Consider the following 23,827-nt stretch of genomic DNA (forward strand, 5'->3'; position numbering starts at 1 on the left):
TTTTGATTGGGGGTAGGGAGCTGTGTTTGCTGGAGACGGAGAGTTTTATCTCAGGCCTGATTATCAACAGCTTTAAAAGTCAGGTGGAGGTACTTGGATCTTATTTTGAGGAAGATGGAAACTTGTGGAACAGTGAACTAGGGAGGAGAAGAGCCAGGTAGGGTTGTTAGAAGGGCTCTCTGCATGTGCAGTGAGAAGAGTGTACTGGAGTAGGGAGTAGGGGGATTGAGGGTGGGAGCAGGAAAGAGGCTTTGTGGTGGTACAGGCAAGATGTCTTCATCTTCAACTGAGCATGGAACGTGGTGAAGGATTCGGGGACATGGCTAAGACGGTTCACGGGCAGAGCTATTTAGATTTGATGATTGAATGTGAGGTGGAAGACAGTAAAAAATTGAGGGCTATCCCAGTCTCTTCCTTAATTGACCGTAGAAGGCAGTAAGACCATCACCGAGTGGATGACCCCAGGTAAAGGAGAAGGTACGGGGAGGTGTTTATAAGATTGTTCATTATCTCCCAAAAGAAAGTATAACTGTTCTTCCTGGCCTGGGGTTGCAAATTTTCTTTCACCCTAACACTTCTACTCACTGACTTCCCTATTTCTATATGTAACAGCCTCTTTTTCTAAGTCACCCTCCTTCAAAATCTCTTAAGTATTTCTGCCTCATCAACACCTCTTCCTTCCAGGGAAGAACTGTCTGCCTTAAAGTGTGGGTTGTTTCTTCAGGAACTGTGTAAGAGCACTGGTTGGAGGCAAACTCAGAGATAGTAATTGAAGATGTGGCTGTCACATTTATTGTCAATCTTGATCAGACGACTTCCCTTTCTTGAGTCTCATTTTCCTCCTTAGAGTAAGGTGATAATGACTTCTCCTCTCAGGGTTGTTGTGAGGATCCAGTAGGGCTTGAGACATGGAAGGAGTGCAATCTGGACTGGTCTCACGGGTCAGATGAAGTCAAGAGGACGCTGAGATGATTATGGTATCAGATTTCACATCAAGGGACTTATTAAAGTCTGACCACACTGCCCACTTCTGCTCCAAACACAAGGGGTGGTGGATAAATGTTTTTAAATTATGTTCCCACAGACAGGACAAATGAGAGAGATGAGTGTACCAGAAGCAGAGTGAATCGTATAAAGTAAGCAGGTGCCAGTGCTGGGTAGTCTTGTGGTGTGGTAGCACAGAACAGGTCACAGGGCCTGGTTGACTATGTCTGTGTGGAGACAGGAAATGAAGCTCCAGAGATGATACTGCACTCCTGGTTTGAAGCTGGAATCTATGAACCTACAGTCTGTTTATGAATAAGGATTGCAATTTCTCTGCTCACTATTCTAGGGTTGTGGCCAGAATTCAGCTCCCTTCCCTAGTGGATGGATGAAAAATAGTCACCTGAGTATGTGCAGATGTCAGTGTCTATTCCACATATGGTATGGGGACAGTTTTGAATAACGTGTGCAGAACTCTGTGTAGAACTTTGAGTCTGGAACACTTAAAAACCATGAGTCAGAAGCAACTTCAGCAGAGTCACCTATTTGGGGCTTCACAGACCAGGAGAATATGGATTATAACTTGTGTGAATGATTAGCACAATGGCAAAATGACAAAGTATATGAGCTCAAACTGTATCATGAAGAATACACTGATCAGCTCAATAATTGTGGAATTTCTCAAACAAGGCAATAGAGAGAAGAGAGAAAATTGGAAGAGACTTAAAAATAAGCAGTCTTTAAATCAAACAATTAAAGAAGGGAGTAGCATCTCTGATAGAAGGAAAGATGTTCAGAGAAAAAGTAGGTGTTAGGGAAGTTGTATAGGAAAAATTCAGTCATTGAACAAAAAAACCCCAAAGTTTAATTCTATAATAGGAGATAGGTGATGAAAAATGTAGTAATTGGGAAATAATACTCAGGAAATATCTCAAAATATAGTAAAGACAAGTAGAAAAGTAGAACCTAAAATTCATAAAATGTGAGACAAGAAGAATATTTAGGTCCCAAAATGTATCTTTTATAAGTTTTAATAGGAGAGGAATGAGAGAATGACAAACTGGCAGTAATCACATATATCAGCAGAGGGTTTTCTAGTAATAAAAGAAGACAAGCAGCAAAGCATAGACTTTGAAAACTGAGCTGATACTGAGACTACGTCACCCAAAGGTAAGTAGGAATTTGGAGTCAAAATGTAACCAGGTGCATAACCTGCTAAAACAAAGAAAAAACACTAATCAATCAATAAGAATAATTCCACTTTCTTCAGGTGGCTTTAACACCCAATGTCTCATAAAGGTAAAATTGTACAGAATACAGTAAAAAATTACTCAACTTGCATAGAACCAAGAAAAAACTCAACAGTAATCAAAGGAAAAAATGAACGTTGAGTTGACTGAGATTTTAAAGCAGATTTTGTAACCAGCACCATGAAGCAAAGGAAAACACTCTTGAAATGTATGAAAAGATAGAAGTTCTCAGCATAAAACTGTCCATTTCATGTTCTGATTATTAATGGATGTCTGCAGCTGTTTTGTCTCATTTTGAGTCACCCTACATCAGCAGATGAAGTTCCTGAAAGCTTTACTTCACCCACGTCATTAAGGTCAACACTACCTTGAGGAGGCAGCTGTTTTGAGTGCCTTCAGTTCTGAGGGGCTCATCTTCTGGCACTGTATCAGACAATGTTCTGTTGCTATGCATAAGGTTTTCACTGGCTGATTTCTTCAGAGGTAGACCACCAGGTCCTTCTCCCTAGTCTGTTTTAATCTGGAAGCTCTGCTGAAACCTGTCCACCAAAGGTGACCCTGTTGATATTTGAAACACTGGGGACATAACTTCCAGCCTCACAGCAACACACAAGCCACTTCAGTAGGACAAGCTGCCTTGGAAATTCTATGGGACAGTTCTACTCTTTCCTATAGGGCTGCTATGAGTTGGAATTTACTTGATGGCAATGTTTTAATGCATATTAGGTATATTTATTATTGTTCTGGATCAAATTAATACATCATCAGAAGAAATTGTAGTAATTCTGTTTCTGCTTTCTTTTTGCCCTATGTTTAGAAATTTTCGACTCTATAACACTCATTGTCCTTGGAAAAATATTTGTGAGGCTTCGTTAAAGCCTAAGCTGAAAGAGGGTTTCTCTAGTGGGGATTTTTTCTAGCTTCCAGCAGGTGCCATGAGACACCTAAAATAAGGCTCACTTCAAATTCAATAATCTGCTTTGGGGTATTTTTTCTAGTCAGATACACATAATTTGGGCTGCATATTTGCCAGTAAGTGCCAGCTGTGTTATGTCTTTTCAGGGCTGTTTCCTCTGTTCTTTGAGAGCGAGGGTTGTACTCTTAGTTTTAGTCACATTTAGCCTGAGGGGATCTTGAGGACACCTGTATATCTGATTGTCTACCCAGGGAGTGTGCAGCACTGTCCGGACACCATTTCAGGGAATAGATATCCATTAAAGCCCCTCGTCATTGTTGGGCTTTGTCTCTTGTCCTCAGTGTCCAGAGAGATGTGTCCTTACAGCACAGGCGCATCATCTCCACAGCATTAGTTTGTGCAATAACATTTGCCTTTTTAACTGAAACAGAAACTGTTTCTTCGAAAGAAAAGGCGATCTGTCTGTATTATATTAGCCACCATGTGCTAATCTTTGATAGGTGTGGGTGGTTCATACTCCCAGTTTAATGCTTTTTTTCCACCCACATCTACCACCTGAGGTTTCAGGTGCTATGAGATGGCAGAGCTATGGAAGGTAATGGTGGATTTCAGCAATAAAGAGTCTCAGAGTAGAGAATTTGAGGATTCTCTACGGAAAAAACTTTAAGATCTCCGCTGGGCCAACCAGGTGTAAACCCTCCTGGACGTAAGTGCCCTTTCCTGAAGGCAAGGTGTTCAGCTGAATGAACTAATGCCCTTGTTCCCCGATAGGTCCCACATTGTGTTCAATCTGAATTCCGTCTCAGTCCAAGGACAGCCTCTCTGTCATGTGTCTTTTGCACCCTCTTGTGGCCACAGCGGAGATGGCTCTATGCTGGAATCAAACTTCCTTTCCCATCTACATTCAGTCTTTTGCCATGCTAGCTGTAGGTTTTCCTAAGTCACTTTTATCGTTTTGTGGAATATCTTTCAATTTCTAGTTTGCTGAGGTTTTTTTTTTCACTTTTAATTATGAACGGACATTGAATTTTCTCTAATGCTTTGCTGCACCTTCTGATCTGATCTCGTGTGTTTTCTTCTTTAGACAGTTAATATGGTATCTTATATTTTAACCTAGAAGCATCCTCATATTCCTGGATATGCCCTACTTGGACATGGTGTAGCATCTTTTTTATTTTATTGTTGGAAGTTGATTTGCTAATATTTAGCTGGAGATTTTTGCATCAGTGTTTATGAGGCTATTTTTCTGAAGTTACGATTATTATTTTTTGTACTGCCTTTGCTGTTTTTCCATCAGAGTATTTTTGGCCTCAAAATATGAGTTGGGAAGTAGTCTGTCACCTATTTTCTGGGTGAGATTATATAGAATTGGTAGTACAACTTAAAACATTTTAGTAAAATTTAGGTGAAATTTTTGGAACTTAAACGTAACCATTGAAAAAAGTGAACAATTAAGTGACATTTAATACATTCACAATGTTGCACAGCCATCACTCTGTGTAATTCTAAGACATTTGCATCACCCAAAAAGGGTACTTTATACCCATTCAGTAGTTGCTCTTCATTTGCCCCTCTCCCTGCTCCTTATAATTGCCAATCTGTGTTCTGCGTCTATGGATTTACCTAGTCTGAGTATTTCATATGAATGAAGTTGTATAATACGTGACCATTTTAATTCGAGATAGTAAAAGGAAGAAGAGCCCTGGTGGCATAGTGGTTAAGAGCTCATCTGCTTACCATAAGGTTGGTGGTTTGAATCCACCAGCTGCTTCTTGGAGCTGTATGGGGCTGCTCTACTCTGTCCTATAGGGTTGCCGTGAGTTGGAATTGACTTGACAGCAACTTTTCTGTTTCTTTTTTTTTTTTTAAGAAGAAACAACAGGTCATGGAATAAAAAGAAGATTAACACCCTCAAAGGAGGGAGTAGTGAGATCTGATATTCAATTGTATAATTACCACCTCCCATATGGGAGGTCTGGGTTCAATTTCTGGTCGATGCACCTCACTCCACCTGTCAGTGGTGTTTTGTGTGTTTCTGTGATGCTGAACAGGTTTCAGCAGCATTTCCAGACTGTGACGGAACAGAGTTGGCTACCTACTTCTGAAAATCAACCAGCAAATACTCTGTGGATCACAACAGTCTGATCTACAAATTATCATGGGGATGCCATAAGACCAGGCATTGTTCGTTTGGTTGTGCATGGGGTCACCATGAGTTGGGACTGACTTGATGACAGCTAACAACAACAACAATAGTAAACCTAATATTATAGAGAGATGAGAGATAAACAGTTTATCTCTCATTTCTTTAGTAATAATATTTTTTTTAAATTGTGGTTATACATGGAAACCCTGGTGGCGTAGTGGTTAAGAGCTACGGCTGCTAACCAAAAGGTCTGTGGTTCGGATTCAGCAGGTGATTCTTAGAAACCCTGTGGGGCAGTTCTGCTTTGTCCTATAGGGTCGCTGTGAGTCCGAACTGACTTGATGGCAATGGGTTTTTTTTAGTGTGTGTATATAAAACAAACACTTGCCATTCCAACCTTTTTTATGTGTACAACTCAGAGACATTAATTACTTTCACCATGCTGTGTAGTTACCAACAGTAAGAAAATAATCTTTTAATATCAGAGTTTTTCTAAAATATTTATTTCATATATGGAACTTTTACATTAATAGACATACAAATTTTAGAAGATTTAATCAGACAGAGGAAAGCAAAATTTTAGTCATTTTTTAAAAGTTCAACTCTTTAAGTTTTCTCTATGTTGATAAGTGCACGCCTACAGTAAGCAAAAATTGAAGTTTAGGTTATTTTTCACTCTTGGATTCCACGAATACAGAAAATAGATTAAAAAGAGCACCACACGAAAAACAGTGAGATGAAAGATGAAAAGTTAAAAAAAAATAAAAACAACAGCAGAGAAGAGGAAGAATAGGAGGAGGAGGAGGAGAAGGAGGAAGAGGAAAAGGAAGCAAAGGAGAAGCAGAAGAGGAGGAGAAATAAGGAGAAGAGGAAGAAGAAGAAGGAGCAGAGGAGGATGAGGAGAGAAGGAGCTGAGGCAGAGGAGGAACAGGAGGAAGAAGAAAGGAAGAAAATGGGAAGAGAAGGAGGAGAAAAAACTCACCTGAGGAGAAGTATTGCATGTAATGAGGAGAAGCGAAGGGGATAAATAGTCTGGAACATTAAAGAAACAAAGAAAAAAACCAAACCTGTTGCCCTAGAATTCAGGGATCTTTAATATGAGCTATTCACTCCTCTCAAAATTGAGAATCCTGTGCTAAGTCCACACACATCACCTGGGGTTAGAGTCCCCACTTACTCAGGAGATTTGAACATTTAGCCAGTGTGAGGCTATGGGATCCCCATTTTTTGTGGGCATCAGGAAACATTCACTGTACTGACTGTTATCTGGAGAGGATACCTGCTCAGCTCTTTAGTTACAATGGCTTCTTAACTCTGGGGAATGGGCTGCGACGAGCTCTTTGCTTCAGTCTAATCATTTGGAGTGACAGTGACAGACAGTGGAGTCTTGAATATTAACAAAAGGCAATGATTAAGGTTTTGTGAGTGTCTCTTTTAATTCTTCCTCACAAACATTCTGCTGATCTTTACCTAAGCACTTATACACACATACACCCTCATGGAACCAATAGTCTATGTAAATGAATGACAAGCAATCGTCATAGATGAACAACTATATAGGCAGATTTCATTTTACTTGGATCCACAATCAATGCCCACGGAAGCAGAAGTGGAGAAATGGAATGATGCAGTGCATTGGGCAAATCTGCTGCAAAAGTCCTCTTTCAAGTGTTAAAAGTAAAGATGTCACTTTGAGGACTAAGGTGCATCTGACCCAAGCCATAGCATTCTCAATCGCCTCATATGCAGTGGAATTCTGGACAATGACTGAGGAAGACCGAAGAAGAATCGATGCATTTGAATAGTGGTCTTGGCGACCAATGAACTGCCAGAAAAATGAACAATTTTGGAAGAAGTAAATTCATAATGCTTCTAGAAGTGAGGATGGCGAGACTTAGTCTCAACTTACTTTGGACTTATTACCAGGAGAGACCAATCCCTGTAGAAGGGCATCATGCTCGGTAATTTAAAGGGTCAGTCAAAAAGAGGAAAAACCTGAACAGGATGGACTGACACAGTGGCTGCAACAATGGGCTCATATGTAGCAATGATTGTGAGGATGGCACAGGACAGGGTGGCATTTTGCTCTGCTGTACACAGGGTTGATTTGAGTCAGAATCGACTTGATGGCAGCAGGTTTGGATTTTTTTTTTTTTTTTTACAACAATAGAACATAAATGGATATAGGCACAGTATATATAGAGGTGATTTTTGGAAAGTTATAGATAGTGCGTCTATATGGGAAGTTCTGGGTACAGATCTTACTGTCTATAGCAGTAGGACTCACATTTGTGAGCTTATTTTAATTAATTGGGGAGCTTTAAAAATGCAGCGTTGGTGTTCCCTTCACAGAGATTCTGGTTTAATTCTGATTTTAAATATAGAGTTTTGTTTTTTTTTTAAAGATCTAAGATCGCTTCTAATGATGAGTCAACATTAAGAACATGTTATTTAGAGGGTTCTTTTCTGGGTTTTTTTTTTTTAAAGGAAATCTTTTCTAAAAAGTGAGAAGTTTTTACTGAAATAAAAAAGAGGATAAAGTGCTGGCTATGAGTTGGAATCGACTCAGTGTCAATGGATTTGGTTTTGGTTTGGTATGGTGGTTATGTCATTAACATACCAGGCATGAACTTGTAAGATCAGCATCTCCGAGGGGTCATTGCTTACTCTGCTCCAAGAAAGGGAGGCAGAGTTGCTGCAGTGTCTGAGGGAAGTTTGTGTGTGCGATGGTTGGTTGTCACCGAGCTGAAGAGCATACAGGGCATTGAACGTCACAGAAAGAAGTTGGGCTTTCTTCTGAGTACATGGGGAGCTATGCAGGAGTTCAATGACAACAATTGTCTGAATGGATTTATGTTTGGGAATGATCACAGCAAAGATACCAATTCCATGAAGCAAAACACTAAACATACAGAGTTTCACAGACAAGGTCAACCAAGTCTTGAAGGAGAAGCTAACTCCAACTACATTGACTGTGCATGTTTTGTGAACAAGATGGAGAGTACGTGTGCACACATACAAGCATGTGCATCTGTGCATGTGCATGCAAACACACACACACACATACACACACAGGCTGCCTCCACTTGAGGGCAGTAGGGCCCCTGGAAGTCCTGTGATTGCCCCCACTAGAATGCCTGAAGGAGAACACCCTCCTCAAGACTTAAAATTGTAGAGAGAAAGTGAGAGAGACCCAGGGTTAGAAGATGCCTCTAATCAAGACACATGGCCTCCCTCCTGAGATGAGTGGTAGCTATCTGTGCTCACCACCTGGGAATAGCTCTGTGGGTGAGAGGTCAGGAGGGGCTTCTGGGAAATTGGTAATAGTGAGGATCTGAAGCAACCTCCCATCTCCCCAACGAAGTCCAGCCTCTTCTCCTCCTGGGTCTGCCCTGACCCCTTACTTCATTTGCCTGGATACCTATAATCTCAAGGTTGACCTCAAACAAGGCATGGAGGTGGGCTTTGGAGGGATTTAGCCTAATGTTCTAAGGCTCAGTGAGTTTAGTGACTAGAAGTAGCAGAGCCACGATTTGAACCCAAGAGACTGACTATTTTTTGAAAGATTTTTCTTTCAAGGACTTTACTGTGCTCCCTCACTGGGCTCTCTGTCCCCATCCTCTGCCAGCCCAATTATGAGTTTCCACTTAGTGAAATAGAGGATCAGGGAAAATGTACATGGCCAAGGCCACCCAGACTGGAGATACCAAAACTAGGCTTTGAGATCTCTCTCCTAATGAGTCTACCTTGGGTTTTTACTGAATCTACTCACTCAACTTCTCCACCACCTCCTTCATAACTAAGCCGCCATAATTTTTCACTGCAATGACTTCCACAGCCTCCTACCAGGCTTATGGTTTCCATGCATCCTCCTTAAAATCAATTCTGTTCACATCTGCCAATATGGCTTTTCTAAGATTCAGTGCAAAGTATGACACCTTTCTGATTAAAACCTGTTAATGGCTGCACATCTCAGAATAAAATCCAAACTCACTGTCATTGCCTTTTATATAATTTGGCTCCTGTCTATGTCACTCAAGTCCACCTCATTTGCCACACATCATGCACAGAGTTGCTTTGAATAATACCAGGTTCATTGCTGCTTTGGGGCCACTGTACTTGGTGTTCTATCTGTTGGAGATATCCTTCCACCAATCTTCTCATGAGTGACTCTCTTTTCATTAAGATGACACCTTAAATGTCATCTGCTCAGTGTGCTCTTGTCTACCATCCAATCCAAATTATCCCTTAAGCTTTTGCTATCACATGATGCTATTTTACCTACTGTAGTTTTATGCAGGGTATTATGTATGTATTTTTTTTTTAACTTCTTTCTTTCCTCCACACAGAACTGAAATATGATTTTCCTGAGGACAGTGGCCTTTTTTTCTATTTATTTTTATTTTTTGTTGAACTTTAGAGGAAGGTTTACAGAACGAACTAGTCTCTCATCAAATAGTACACGCATTGTTGTACGACTTTGGTTAAGAACCCCATGACATGTAAACACTCTCCCTTCTCAACCCTGAGTTCCCTATTACCAGCTTTTCTGCACCCTTCTACCTTCCATTACTTGTCCCAGGACTGATGCGCCCCTTTAGTCTTGTTTTGTTCCATGGGCCTGTTCAATTTTTGGCTGCGGGGTGAACCCCAGGATTGACCCATTACTGAGCTGAAAGGGTACCTGGGGGTCATACTTTCAGGGTTTCTCCAGTCTCTGGAGGACAGTGGCCTTTTCATTCTTATGTATTGCATATTCAGCACATACAACATTGACGGGTGGACAATTAATATTCATGGTGCTGTCTTCCACTCCTCCCCACATTCTCTTGCTCACAGACACTGATAGAGACAGGATAAGCAATGCTCCTCCCTTTTGGAAAAGATCTCAGTCTCAGAGCAGCAGAGACTAAAAGTCTTCACAGATTTCCATAGTGGCCACAGTCTCCAATGTGTTGGAGAATAGATCAGAGATGGAAAGTGACCAGCTGAAGGTCAAAGAGCTGGGAGGTGACAAAGCCAACAGTCACACACAAGACTTGCATCTTGCCATGGATCATGAGCTAGACTAAGAGTTCCTTTTGCTCACCAGTTTCAGTGGTTGTTTTTGTCGGTGATGTGCTCTTCCCAGTGTTCCTTCCTTGCTTGCAGGTAGTAGGGATTTCTAGGAAATAGAACATAGAAGGGGTGAGGGAGTGTCCTAACTCTGCCTCCCTGAAGTGTTCCCTTTCCTCCTGAAGGGTTGGTTGCTGCCTACCTCTCACTCTGTCATCTACCTCAGGACGGTTGGAGGTCCTGGGCTCCCTCCATTAGAAACTCCAGGGAGATGATTTCCTCCCTGAGATGAGAAGGTCTAGAGAGGAAATGGAGTCCCTGGGTGGTACAAATGTTTAACGTGGTTGGCTGCCAACTGAGAAGTTGGAGGTTGAAGTCCACCCAGAGGCACTTTGGAAGAAAAGCCTGGTGATCTGTTCCCCCCCAAAAATCAGCCATTGAAAACCCTAGGGAGCACAGTTCTACTCTGATGCACGTGGGTCACCATAAGTATGAGTCAACTCCATGGCAACTGCTTTTTTTGTTTGTTTGTTTAGAGAGGGATTGGGAGATTTCTGTGGATGGAAGATGCCCACAGTCAAGAGACATCATTTTCCCCACCCTCAGTATGAGTGGCGTCTGTGCTCCCTACCTGGGGAATCACTTTGTGGATGAGATGTCAGGAGTGGTTGCTGAGAAATGGATAAGGGAAAAGGGGTGAGGCTACCTTTGATCCTTCCAAATTGAGCCTGGCCTGTACTACTCCTCTTGAGTCTGCCCTGATCTCTTTCTTCATCAGCCTGCAACATATGAACCCAATGTGGGCCTCAAACAAGACATGGAGGAAGGTGTTGGAGGACTTCTCTCTGACTCCCTCCATGACAGTAGCTGGGTCACCCTAGGCCTTACAGGTTCTTGCATTTTCTTACTGTCATGTTCTTTGTCTCCTTCATTCAGAATTCCTGGCCTTCCCCATCACCTTCTGGGGCTATCCCTAAGATATGCCCTTAAAAATTAGTCTGATTATTGCCATGGGACAGGTTCCTCACCTGTGACCAAAATATGCAGTGGGTTACTTGGTTCTGACCACTTGAATGAAAGACCTGTAGCATCTAAAGGTCCCACCATAGGCTGGGGTCACAGGGCGCAGAGAGAAGTCTGCCTGCGATGCACCATTGTGGCTCTGCACTCCAGGGAAACAGGGTTCATGGACCTCCCCCTCCCTGGATAGATGGTACATGTCAAATGAGCTCTCTGAGCTGCAGCACAAGGTCATGTTTCCTCCTGACATCACCATGGGGCCCAGCGGGGCTAAGAGAGAGGTTTCATGTATAGGCCTGGAAGAAAAAAGATCTTGTTTTTAGAGCATGGCCATACTCACAGTATCCTTGAGCATGAACGCAGGGTTCTTTTCCTCATTCTGGTGAGCTACGTCTGCCTCTCCTTTGGCCACATCTCCCATCTCTACCTTGTGTCCCAGATGCAGAGCCCAAGGGAGTGCAGAGAGTTATTGCAGGATTCCTAGTCAGTGGCTCTTTGCTTCTCCTTTTTATCTTGATGTCCTTTGCCCAGTGTGTGTGTGTGTGTGTGTGTGTCTGTCTGTGCGTGTGCATGGAAGCATGTGTGTGCTTGTCTTTCTATGTCTTTGATTTTTTTTGGACTCACTACTGAATCTGCTTGTATCTCTGTGGATCACTGTCCCTAAAAATTGTATGAGATGTGGAGTCCTGCTAGAACATGGAACAAAAACGTGGTGCTTGGCAGGAACCAAGAGGTCATGGGTCTCACTATTTTCCAAACACAAGTAGCAAAATGGGCTAGACTCCATAGGATTGTGAATGTCTCATAGGCTGATACTCTGATGCTGCAGGAAATAGCCAGCATGGCCCTGACACTGAAGGACTCGAGGAAGTGAGCACTTCGTAGCGGAAGGTTGAAAGTGACCACTCCCCACTCCTTGTGCAGAAAGGACCCTTTATATCATGTTAGTGAGCTACATCTCAGGTCAGGGCATGGCTGTCAAATGACATATGTTGTGTCATTTTATTGTTATGGTAGAGGAAGAGGGCTGTGGTGTTAAAGTGGAAATCACCTCTCAAATGTCACTCAATGCTTGAACTGGAAAAACCAACCCCTTCCCTACACCCATACATCTTTCTCCCTCTTTCACATTCTCTGTCTCCCTGTCACTATGTGTTTTCTCTTTGGCAAGTAACAAGTTCTGTGTTTGTTTTTTCTCATCTCCTTCCATGTTTTCTCCCTCTCTCTACTTTGTTAGTCTCTGTATATGTGTATCTATCCCTTGTACTGACAGTGTGCTCAACAACCAGATCCCCCCTTGAGGCACCCAGAACACACAAAGACGAGGTGCTGGACAGACCACACTCACCTGTGATCATGAGCTCCAGGGGGTCACTGGCAGCTGACCACTCATATGGGGAGTGACTGAGAGAACCATAACATCCATAGGTCCCCCCATAAGCAGACATTATAGGGCTCATGGTGGAGTCAGCCTGAGAATGCCCGGTACAGAGCCTCTTACTAAGTTTCTGTGAATACTGTGAACCCTTTTCCTTGTATAGGATAAATTTATCAAACACTAGCTCTGAGCAACAGTGCAGTGTTACATTCCCTCCTGAATTCAAAAGGAAACTGGAGTGTACTGAGATGGAGCGTTTTGTGAACACACCTAGAAAAAAAAAAACTGTTTGAGTTGAAATGAGTTCCCCTTCTCACCCCTCCCCCGAGACCTGCTGGGTGACATTCTTCCTCCCCCTGTCCCAAAGCCCTCTAAATCCTTTCCAGTACATGTTGCCTTGCTTTTACTCTATGCGTCATTCTCCATGTCTCTGGCCCACAGTTTTTCATAGTCTTGGGTCCCCCTGCCTCAGCTTTATGTCCATTTCAAGCTCTCTTGGTATGGACTCAGCCTCTGTACTGGTTCTTGCCCTTTGACTGTTAGAGTCACTCCTCATTCTTTCCCTTCCCTGCTCTCTACGGTGGTGGGATGGAAGAGACTCAATAGGATACATTCCCTAGGCCCCCTCAGAGCTCTACAGATCTCTTAGAATCAAAGAGGATGCCTGGCAGGGTATAAGGGGAAGGAGTTGGAGATGAAGGGTCTGTTTTTCAATCAATGACTCAATTTGTGCCTTCTGGAGCCATCTCCTGAAGTGTTCTATGTGTGATCCAAGATTCCAGAAACTTTGGGATGGGGTTACTACTTCATTAGTGGAAACATTGGCTCTGTGATCAGGTGACATTAACTCTTCCCTGCGCCCTCCCCCCACCACCCCCATTGCAGGCAGTAGCTGCATCCTGCTCTGAATAATCTGTAGGTTGATTCTTCTTATTGGCTTCTTAGTTCTTCTTTCTCTGGAACTTTCAATTCCCTGTATTAAATACCCCAGAGGCATTGTTGGGGAAAAGAGGGGAAACCACACCGGGTAATTCTGTCAGATGGCGTGACACCAAAATGACTGTCTATAGAATTTTTGCGCAGGGTTTCTGCAAAAGTTTTTATTTTTTATAAAAATATCTGTGTGGTTAGTTAAAGCAACTAAAACATTTTTTTGTAAGCCCAGCTTACATGTATCACTATAACCACAATACACCCAGAACTCCATGCTAATTTACTTTTTTTTTTAACTAGGTGTAATTATAGTTTATTGCAATGACGTTTTCTAAATGAACTGTATAATTGTGTGTGAACAAAATCTATATTTGTAATGAAATGCTTATTTTATGTGATGTTACGGAAATTCTTCAGCTTAGAGCTGGAGTGAATATTAAAGTATGAAATATTTTACTGTGCTTTTATGTATTGATGTATGTGTGATAAAATGCTTTGTATGTCTAGTATTTGGTGAATAAATTCTTATCAATTTTATGTGACTACTAAGTGTTAGTAGTGAAACATCACCTACATCAAAATTAAGTTCGTTTTTAGTGTGTTTTATAGCACATAGTTGAGAATTCCTACTAAAAATTATTTCAAATCTTTAATATTTATACAGTATGTTAGGAGTGTTTTTATCAAAATAATTCTTTTTTTCATTTTTTTGTGCTTTAGGTGAAAGTTAACAGTTCAAGTTAATTTCTCATTCAAAAATTTATACATATATTGTTTTGTGACATTAGTTGCAATCCCTACAATATAATAGCACACTCCCCCTTTCCACCCTGGCTTGCCTGTGTCCATTCGACCAGTTCCTGTCCCTTCCTGCCTTCTCATCCTGCTTTTGAATAGGAGCTGCCCACTTGGTCTTGTATATCTGATTGAACTAAGAAGGACCTTCCTCACGTGTATTGTTTTTTTGTTTTATAGTCCTGTGTAATCTTCGTCTGAAGAGTGGGCTTCGGGAGTCGTTTCAGTTTGGGCTAACAGTACGTCTGGAGGACATAGTTTCAGGGGTTCCTCCAGTCTTTGTCAGACCATTAAATTTTTTACATAAATTTGAGTTCTGTTCTACACTTTTCTCCTGCTCTGCCCAGGACTTTCCGTTGTGTTCCCTGTCAGGACGGTCATTGGTGGTAGCCAGGCACCATCTAGTTCTGGTCTCAGGTTGGAGGAGTCTCTGGGTCATTTGGTCTTTTACTCCTTTGGATTACTATTTTCCTCGTGTCTTTGGTTTTCTTCATTCTCCTTTGTTCTGAGTAGGATGAGATCAATTGATTTTTCTTAGATGGCCACTCACAAGCTTTTAAGACCCCAGGCACCACTTGCCAAAGTGAGATGTAGAACATTTTCTTAATAAACTGCATCATGTCAATTGACCTAGATGTCCCCTGAAACTATGGTCCCCGGGCCCCAGCCCCAGCCACTCTGTCCCTCAAAGTGTTTGGATGTGTCCAGAAAACTTCTTTGCTTTTGCTTTGGTCCAGTTGTGCTGACTTCCCCTGTATTGTGTGCTAATTTACTTTTTGAACCTTCTAATGTGCTTCTGTGAGAACTGTCATTGTTACCCAATTCCAATGACACTTTGAATCATGTAGTTCCATCTACATGTGCTACAAGCACGCACTGTTTTGTTCGTAGCCACCGGTGGTTTTATACTTGTTGATTTTGTCCAATTTTCTGGTGTTTTAGCTACAATATTGTGGCAATTAGTATTTGTGTACTTATACCAATAACTTTTTTGAGAATGAAGTAGTAATTGAAGGAAAAGGAGAAAAATAAAAAATGGCTTCTGCTCAGTTACTAATAATGCTGTGAGTACTAACCTTATAATTCAAGGTAGAAAGATTATTTTACAAAACAATTTTGTTTTTGGTATTCAGATAATCTAAGAAATATTATATTTGTGTAACATACAACTATATTTATCACATGTTATTCTATGACTAAAATTGATAATAAACATTACTAAAGGTTCTGTATGATCTGGTGAGGGAGACGGCCCATGGGGGGCGTGACACCATGAGTAACCCCACTGGCTGACCCCAACCCTAGTGATGCCACTGAAATACCTTCTCCTTAAATTCTCTGGATGTCTTCTCTTTTCATAGTTATGTCCTGACTAGGAATCCTACAATAACTGTCTGGGCCCCACTGGAGTTTATACTCTTCACAAAGCCATTTTGGACACAAAGGTGGGCAGGGGCTGGGCTGGGTTTGTCTTACCTGTGACCACGATCTCTACGGGGTTGCTTTCTGCTGACTACATGGAGGGGATGTGGCTGCAAGAGCCAGAACATCTGTAGGTCCCCACATGTGCTTTGGTCACGGGGCTTATGGTGAATTTGTTCTTGAAAATCTATTCGAGGGCTCAAGGACATGGGTATAACAGCTTGAATGTGAGAAAACCAAGATGGCATGAAACAAAAGAGTCACTTGCCCTCCTAGAGGGCTCAGGCTGTTTGGGCTTCTTATGACCACTGGGGTGAAAAGGAGGCATCAGCTTTAGAGAAGAAAATGTGGCGCCTCCCTTCACCTTAGTGTTCTCAGGAGGCTTCTCCTCCCTCACATTTTTCCAGGGCTTCTCCCCGAAACTGGAATCCCTGATGCCAAGAATACCAGTGGTAGGGTAGGGACACAGCCCACCCCAGAATGGACATGACAGGTCTTCTTAGAATAGCAGTTTTACTTGTTTTTTAGGTGCCATCTAGTTGGTTCCGACTCATAGCGGCCCTACGTACAACAGAACAAAACACTGCCCAGCCCCGCACCATCCTCACAGTTGTTGTTATGCTTAAGCCCACTGTGCCAGTCTATCTTATTGAGGGACTTCCTCTTTTTAGCTGACCCTCTACCAAGCATGATATCCTTCTCCAGGGACTGATACCTCCTGACAACATGTCCAAAATACGTGAGACGTAGTCTCGCCACTCTTGCTCCTGAGGAGCATTCCAGTTTACTTCTTCCCGGACAGATTTGTTCGTTCTTTTGGAAGTCCATGGTATATTCAATATTCTTCTCCAACACAACAATTCAAAGGTGTCAATTCCTTTTCAGCCTACTTTATTCATCGTCCAGCTTTCACATGCATAGGAGGCGAGTGAAAACACCATGGCTTAGGTCAGAGGCACTTTAGTCTTCAACGTGAAGTCTTTGCTTTTCAACACTTTAAAGAGGTCTTTTGCAGCAGATTTGCCCAATGCAATGGGTCATTTCATTTCTCAACTGCTGCTTCCATGGGTGCTGATTGTGGATCCAAGTAAAATGAAATCCTTGACAACTTCAATCTTTTCCCTGGTTATTATGATGTTGCGTATTGGTCCAGTTTTACTTAGTGTTGAGAAAATGTTGAACAAATGTTTTATTTTCTTTTTTTCCTTAGGTCTCCAAGCCTAGATGAGTACAATTTTTTTTCGTTGTTGTTGTTGTTGGTCCTGGCAAACTTAGTTTTTTCTCTCCTTCTCTGTCTTTTTTTTTTTCCTCTAAATTTTATTTGTTTTCTTGTTGTTGAGAATATACACAGCAAAACATACACCAATCCAACAGTCTCTACATGTACCATTTATTGATATTGATTATATTCTTCAATCCATTTTCACTCCCCTTTTCTGAGTTGTTCCTCCCTCATTAACATAAACTCACTTGTCCCTAATGTTTCTATGTAATCTTTTGAGTTGCTGGTGTCAATTTGATCCCATATAGATAGTTCCGAAAAGAGTATAATGCTGAAGGCAGAGATTTTATACTACTTAAGCTAAACTATTGTTTGGTTTTGAGTTCAGGGGAAATTTTTGATTTAAAGTTTAAAGATTTTCTCAGGGTAATAGATTCAGGGGTTCATCTAGCCTCTATGGCTCCAGAAAGTCTAGAATCCACAAGAATCTGAAATTCTGTTTTGCATTTTCAACTTTTGATCAGGATTTTCCTATGGAATCTTTGATTAAAATGTTCAGTAATGGTAGCCAGGCACCATTTAGTTCTTCGGATCTCAAGGCAATTAGCCACACATTATATATCCTTCTCCTAATCCCTGACTCTCCTTCTTCCTCTGTTGTTCCAGGTGAATAGAGACCAATTGCTCTGCCTTTCATGGCAGTTTGCAAACTTTTAAGAGCCCAGGGAGTATGCAATGGACTCAGAAGTAGAACAGAAGCACTGAACTCATTATTAGGCCAATTAACTGGAATGTCCCATGAAACCATGACCATAAACCTCCAAACGAAGGAGCCAAATCCCGTGAAGCTTTTGGTTGCACATAAGCAGCCCTAGAAGCTACTCTTTTTTCTTTTTTGCATTGTTGTTGTAAATAGATCTATCACACAACTTTGCCAATTCAACTTTTTACAAGTGTGTGACTTATTGTCAGCAATTACAATAGTAGGCTGTACAACCTCCCTCTCTTTTTGAATTCCTCATTTAATTTTCATTTGTAAAAGCAATGCTCCCCCCTTCCCCTCTCCACTGAGCCTGGCAAACACTAACCTAGTTTTGTCTCTGTGCGTTTGTCTATTCTAGGTATTTCATATGAATGGGGTAATGCAATATGTGGCCTTTTGTGTCTGCCTTATTTTACTAAGCATAATGTTTTCAAGGTTCATTAGTGTGGTAGCATGAATCAGAAGTTCATTTCTCTTTATGGCTGAATAATATGAGCAGAGCTTTTCTTAAAAGGCAACTTTCTATAGCAATGAAAATTATACATGGGAGTCAATGGCAAGTATACTCGATAAAAATGTAAGGTAAAATATGAAACTGGATTAAAAAAATTTGTTGCTCTACACCAGAATATGCTATACAAGATTCAGTTGGTGCTGCCTGGGGACCAGTCTCTTCCCCTGAGATAGCGCCAGTGGGATGCCCTGCAGGTCCCTATCTCATGGACAGATTGGAGAATGCATGTCAGCTCCTGGTCCTCAGAGGGTTCTTTTGGGTCCAGCATTTGATTCTCCCCGCATATAGAGGTTACAGTAATTCATTCCAGATACTGTAGCTTTGGAATGTCAGAGCCTCCATTATAAGAATGCAGAGCCGTGCTTAACCTGGTGTGGGGTGTTTAGGTACAGTGTCCGGGAAAAACTAAGACCCTAAGATCCACAGGGGATGCCAAGTTCCTGCAAGAATTTCAACCTCAGGCCCCCCAGTGTTACCTATCACCTCTAGCTCCTTGCTCCCCCCTCTTTCCTTGGTAAAACCCTTTGTATTCAGCCCACACAGTAAGTGGCTCACTCACTTGTGCCCAGATCCTCTGGCTCAGATAGAATCCCGGAAGGCGAACCACATTAGAGATGAGTTATCTCTGTAGTGTCCGGAACTTCTGTGTGTCCTGCACATACCGTGGTCACAGGGCTCATGGTGAAGTTGTTGTTGAAAAGTCTATTTTGGAGCTCAGGGACATAGGTCCCATTTCTTTTGGACATTTTGAATATGACAAACCTGAAGTGGGAGCCACATTGAAGAGTCACTGAATCCCAGGTTCTCAGAGGCTCCCATCTCCAAGGAACCCAGGCTATGAGTTCACCCAGGCAGTGAAGAGGCTAGCTTTTCAGGCCAGGATTTTCCACCATAGCCCTCTCCTCCCTTCCCTTTCAGGATTTACCAAGACATAGGAGGCCGATGAACCTGGAGTCCATCGTGCAGCTTCTGTTAGACAGGAGGAAGGAATCCAGCAAACTTTAAGCAGTAACAGGATGTGGTGGGCAGGGTCCCTGACATCACAGCCCCTAGGCTTTGCACGTTGACGACCACACAGAAAGGTGACCAGTTCATCTCACCCTAAATGTGGTGGGTATTATAGGTCTGACTTGTGAACCACATACTGGAATAGTCCTTCATACTTAAAGTATGAAATTTTATTTTCCTAATTTCTGAAATCATATGATTTTAACATATCTTTCTGACTTTTGTTAGTCAGAATTTTCAATTTGTAATATGCAATACTCCCCTGCCAGGCTAATACACACATATTATCAATGTTATAGAAATGTTTGCAAAGAAAACTGAAATGCGTTTCCCCCTGAGTATTTTTTAGTGGTTGTGTGCCTTTGAGTCGCTTCCAACTCAGACAGCGTAAAAGCACTCCAAAAGGTTTCCTAGACTGTAATCATTATGAAAGCAGATTGCTTGGTCTTTTCTCTAGCGAAGCTGCTGGTGGGTTGGAACTGCCAGCCTTTCGGTTAGCAGCTGAGTGCTTAAACATTGTGCCACTGGGGTGTCTCTTTAGGTGTGGTGCAGGTGCCGTTGAGCTGGTTCCGACTCATAGAGACCTTATGTTCAACAGCATAAAACATCACCCAGTCCTGCGCCATCCTCACAACCGTTGTTATTCTTGAGCCCGATGTTGGAAGCACTGTGTCAATCCATCTCTTTCAAGGTCTTCCTCTTTTTCCCTGATCCTCTACTTTACCAATCATGATGTCCTTCTCCAGGGACGGATCCCTCCTGATAACATGTCCAAAGTATGTGAAATGTAGTACTCTGGAGTACTAGCTGTAAATTCTTTACTGACTCCAAGGGCAGAAGTGTGGATGCAGAGGTCAGATAGGGTAGCACTGTTGGTATAGAGGCCAGGAACACAGGGGTGTCTGCAGGCCAAGAAATCTTGAAGATAAAACATCAGCCACGGAGTATTATTCTTAGTCCTTGAAACCTAATGTAAGTTGCCTGAGGGTTTTACTGCTGGCTTGGTACCCAAGACTCCTTTTTTTCTTTCCAATTTCTCCCTTTTGAATGGGAATATCTACCTGTGCTTATCCCTCATCGCATTTTGGAAGCAGATAATTTTTCTGAGTTCCCAGATCTTCATGTTGGGAGGAATGTTTCCCCAGGATGAATCATACCCACATTTCAATGAATTAGAAGATGAGATTTGGAACTTTCTGAGTTGATGATATTTGGGTGAGATTTTGGACTTAGTGTTGATATTGCAATTGGTGAAGTTGAAATTGGGTGAATGTATTTTGCATGTGGGCAAGATATGAATTTTGGGGCCCAAGTGGCAGGCTCCCCCAAGTACTCATCTCCACCCAGGATCTCAGAATGTGACCTTATTTGGAAATATGGTCTTCACAGATGTAATCAAATTAAGATGAGATCACAGTGGATTAGCACAAGCCCTGCTCCAATGTATGGTATCCTTATAAGAAGAGAGGTATTTGGACACAGAGACAGTGAGGGGGAAACTTTACATGACAATGAAGGAAGGATTGAAGTGATGTTTCCACAAGCCAAGAAATGCCAAAGATTGTGGGAAACCCCTGGAATCTAGGAGAGAGCCAAGGAAGCATTCTTCCTTAGAGCTTTGAGAGGGAGCATGGCCCTGCTGACACCTTGATTTTGCACCTCTGGCCTCCAGATCTGTGAGAAAATAAATTCTTGTTGTTTTGGAGCCACTCGGCTCATGGTACTTTGTATAGCAGCCCTAGGAAACATATACTTTCCAGGAAATAGCAAGTTCACCTTTTAAGTGGGTTTGCCCTTTAACGTGGATATCAGATGTGTTTGTGGAGTATACTGTTTGTGTTTTTCTTTTTTTGTGAGTACACAGCACACAACTGTATCCCTTACAGACAATAAACAGTTGTGTTTCATAAGTAGCACCACATTTTCTGAAAATGTAACTCATCATATCCCATCGCCATGGAGTAGATATTGACTCATGGCAACCCCATAGGACAGAGCAGAACGGCCCTGTATGGTTTCCATGGCTGTAAATCTTTAACGGGGCAGGCTGCCACATTTTTCTCCCGCAAGCTCATCATATACAACCTGTTTAGAGTATAGCTGTTGTGTGTCGTCGAGCTGATTTTGACTTACAGTGACCCTATAGGACAGAGTCAAACTGCCCCATAGGGTTTCCTGGCTGTAATCTTCATGGGTACAGATAGCCAGGTCTTTCTCTTGTGGAGCTGCTGGTGAATTCAAGCCGCTGATGGTTTTTCACCAGCCGAGCGCTTAACCACTGTGCCACCAGGGCTATTTCTTTAGAGTACACACTCTCTACATCAACTGGAATTGTTTTCCACTGTGTGTTGTGCATGAGACTTAGCACTTTGCTCTAGTCAGACCCTAAATAGGAACCTTTTATTTCTGGGACACAAAAAAATTGTTGTGCTTGTTCAAATATTCTATTATGGCAGAGGATCAGGAAGAGAAAAAGGATGGTAAGATTATCTACATCTTTTTAAGAAAAGTTAAAAGTCTTATTTCTTTTTCCAAAAAGCAGACTAACAATCCTAAAAATGAAGTAAAATGAAAGTAGTTGTCATGACTTTGGCACGTGCTGGGAAACAAGGGTGAATAAAAGAGTGCCCTCTCTCAAGGAGCAATGAGGGAAAATGAAGAGAGGGTGAGGGAAATCGGGCATATCATGATGATGTTGTCATTGTTGTTTGCCTTTGACTTGACTCTGATTCATTGTGATCTCATGGGTGCAAAGTAGACGTGCATATTGTGATAGGTCTCCTTTATGCCATGCTAAATATTGTGGACATTATCCTACAGGACATCGTTTAAACAAATATTTCATCAGCCAAGAACATTTTGTCAAATTTTTTTTTTTTCCAGTAGGACCATAAAGCAATGTTTGGAGGTTTCCAGACCAAAAAAAAAAAAAAAAAAGAGAAAATACAGAATATATGAATTCACTGTATGAATATTTCTTTTCAATGCTCCCTGCAGGTTTACCCTCCTGCAGTATGGGTGTGTGTTACCTGCTTCTCACCAAGAGGTAACACTAGGTAGTTGTTCAGGGAGAGGAAAGTGCTTTGCTCTTTTGTTTTTACCTCTCTTATCGAAGTTGATTACTGTGGGACCCACCCTGAAATAGAGCAGCCATTGGTAAGTCAGAAACCAAAGCCAAAAACCAAACCCAGTGCCGTCGAGTCAATTCTGACTCATAGTGACCCTGTAAGACAGAGTAGAACTGCCCCATAGAGTTCCCAAGGAGCGCCTGGCGGATTCAAACTGCTGACTCTTTGGTTAGCAGCCGTAGCACTTAACCACTACACCACCAGGGTTTCCCTGGCAAGTCAGAGGCCATCTTAAACAGCCTGGCTTGGAGTGTGTGTGTCATTCCTGTCCATACCCCCGCCCACAATGTGCCCCTTAGCCCCTCATACCTCAAGCAGTCAAGGAAGCGTAATTCTCCCTTGTGCCCAGTGAGACAGAGAAGCTAGTTCTGAGTCAGCATTAGAGGCTGTTACCATAACACCTAGATCTAATTAACATCTAATTAATAATAAACATGAAAAAGATTTCTCCCCATTAATGGTCAAAGAGCATTGAGTTATGATGAGTTATTATGTGTTAACTACTAAATTGGAGGATTTCCTGGTGGTGCAAATGGTTAAGATCTCGGCTATTAACCAAAAGGCTGGTGGTTTGAAGCCACCCACAGGTACTTCAGAAGAAAGGCCTGGTTGTCAATCTCCATAAGATCAGAGCCATTGAAAACCCTGTGGAGCACTGTTCTACTCTCACTCAAGATGGATGAGTCAGAGTCAACTTGATGGCAACTTCTTCTTTTAAATTAAATTAGAAAATATGTTAAGACATTATCTGAGATTGGAAATTTATAGAGATACAGAGAACACTCTTCTGTGGGGATAAATTAGACCATCCCTCCTGAAGAACAGCATGGCTGCATGCACTCAGGGATTTAACTTCTAAATCCAACTTTACCTAGATATTTCTCTGTTAGCCATGTGACCTACAGAATAGCCGTGAGAGTACAAAGATTTGGCCATCAGAATGCTCACTGCTGCATATATATTAATGTATTAATAATAATACAATGGTAGTAAATAACAGTTTGAAATACATGTATTAACAAGTTCACAATATACTGAATTACATGAAAATGTTGAGAAAGAAATGATAACCACACAAGTAAATAGAAAAATGGAAACTGAAGAAAATGCCCATAGGGAATTACAGTAGATACCTGAGGTGGCTTTATTAGTTATTTTTATTTTCTGCTCTTTCCTACTTTATTTTCCAGACTTTGTACACAGAATATCATTGCCTAAATGAGAAAAGAAATCATGCTAATGAAACAAATAGTCTTTGGATACGTTCTTTGATGTTTACAAGACCCTCCTTTG

At 41.8% G+C, this 23,827-nt stretch overlaps 1 protein-coding gene across 1 annotated transcript; it reads right to left on the bottom strand.

The window, feature by feature from the left end:
- Nucleotides 1–5,519: 5,519 nt before the first annotated feature.
- Nucleotides 5,520–15,505, bottom strand: LOC104845426 (killer cell immunoglobulin-like receptor 2DL5A). The gene is given in 3 exon segments (XM_064293467.1): nucleotides 5,520–11,426; nucleotides 11,428–11,687; nucleotides 12,580–15,505. Coding segments are annotated over 3 exon segments (585 nt in total). The 5' UTR covers nucleotides 12,832–15,505; the 3' UTR covers nucleotides 5,520–11,353.
- Nucleotides 15,506–23,827: the final 8,322 nt, after the last annotated feature.

Source organism: Loxodonta africana, chromosome 11 (genome assembly GCF_030014295.1).
Source record: "Loxodonta africana isolate mLoxAfr1 chromosome 11, mLoxAfr1.hap2, whole genome shotgun sequence".
Lineage (NCBI taxonomy): Eukaryota > Metazoa > Chordata > Mammalia > Proboscidea > Elephantidae > Loxodonta > Loxodonta africana.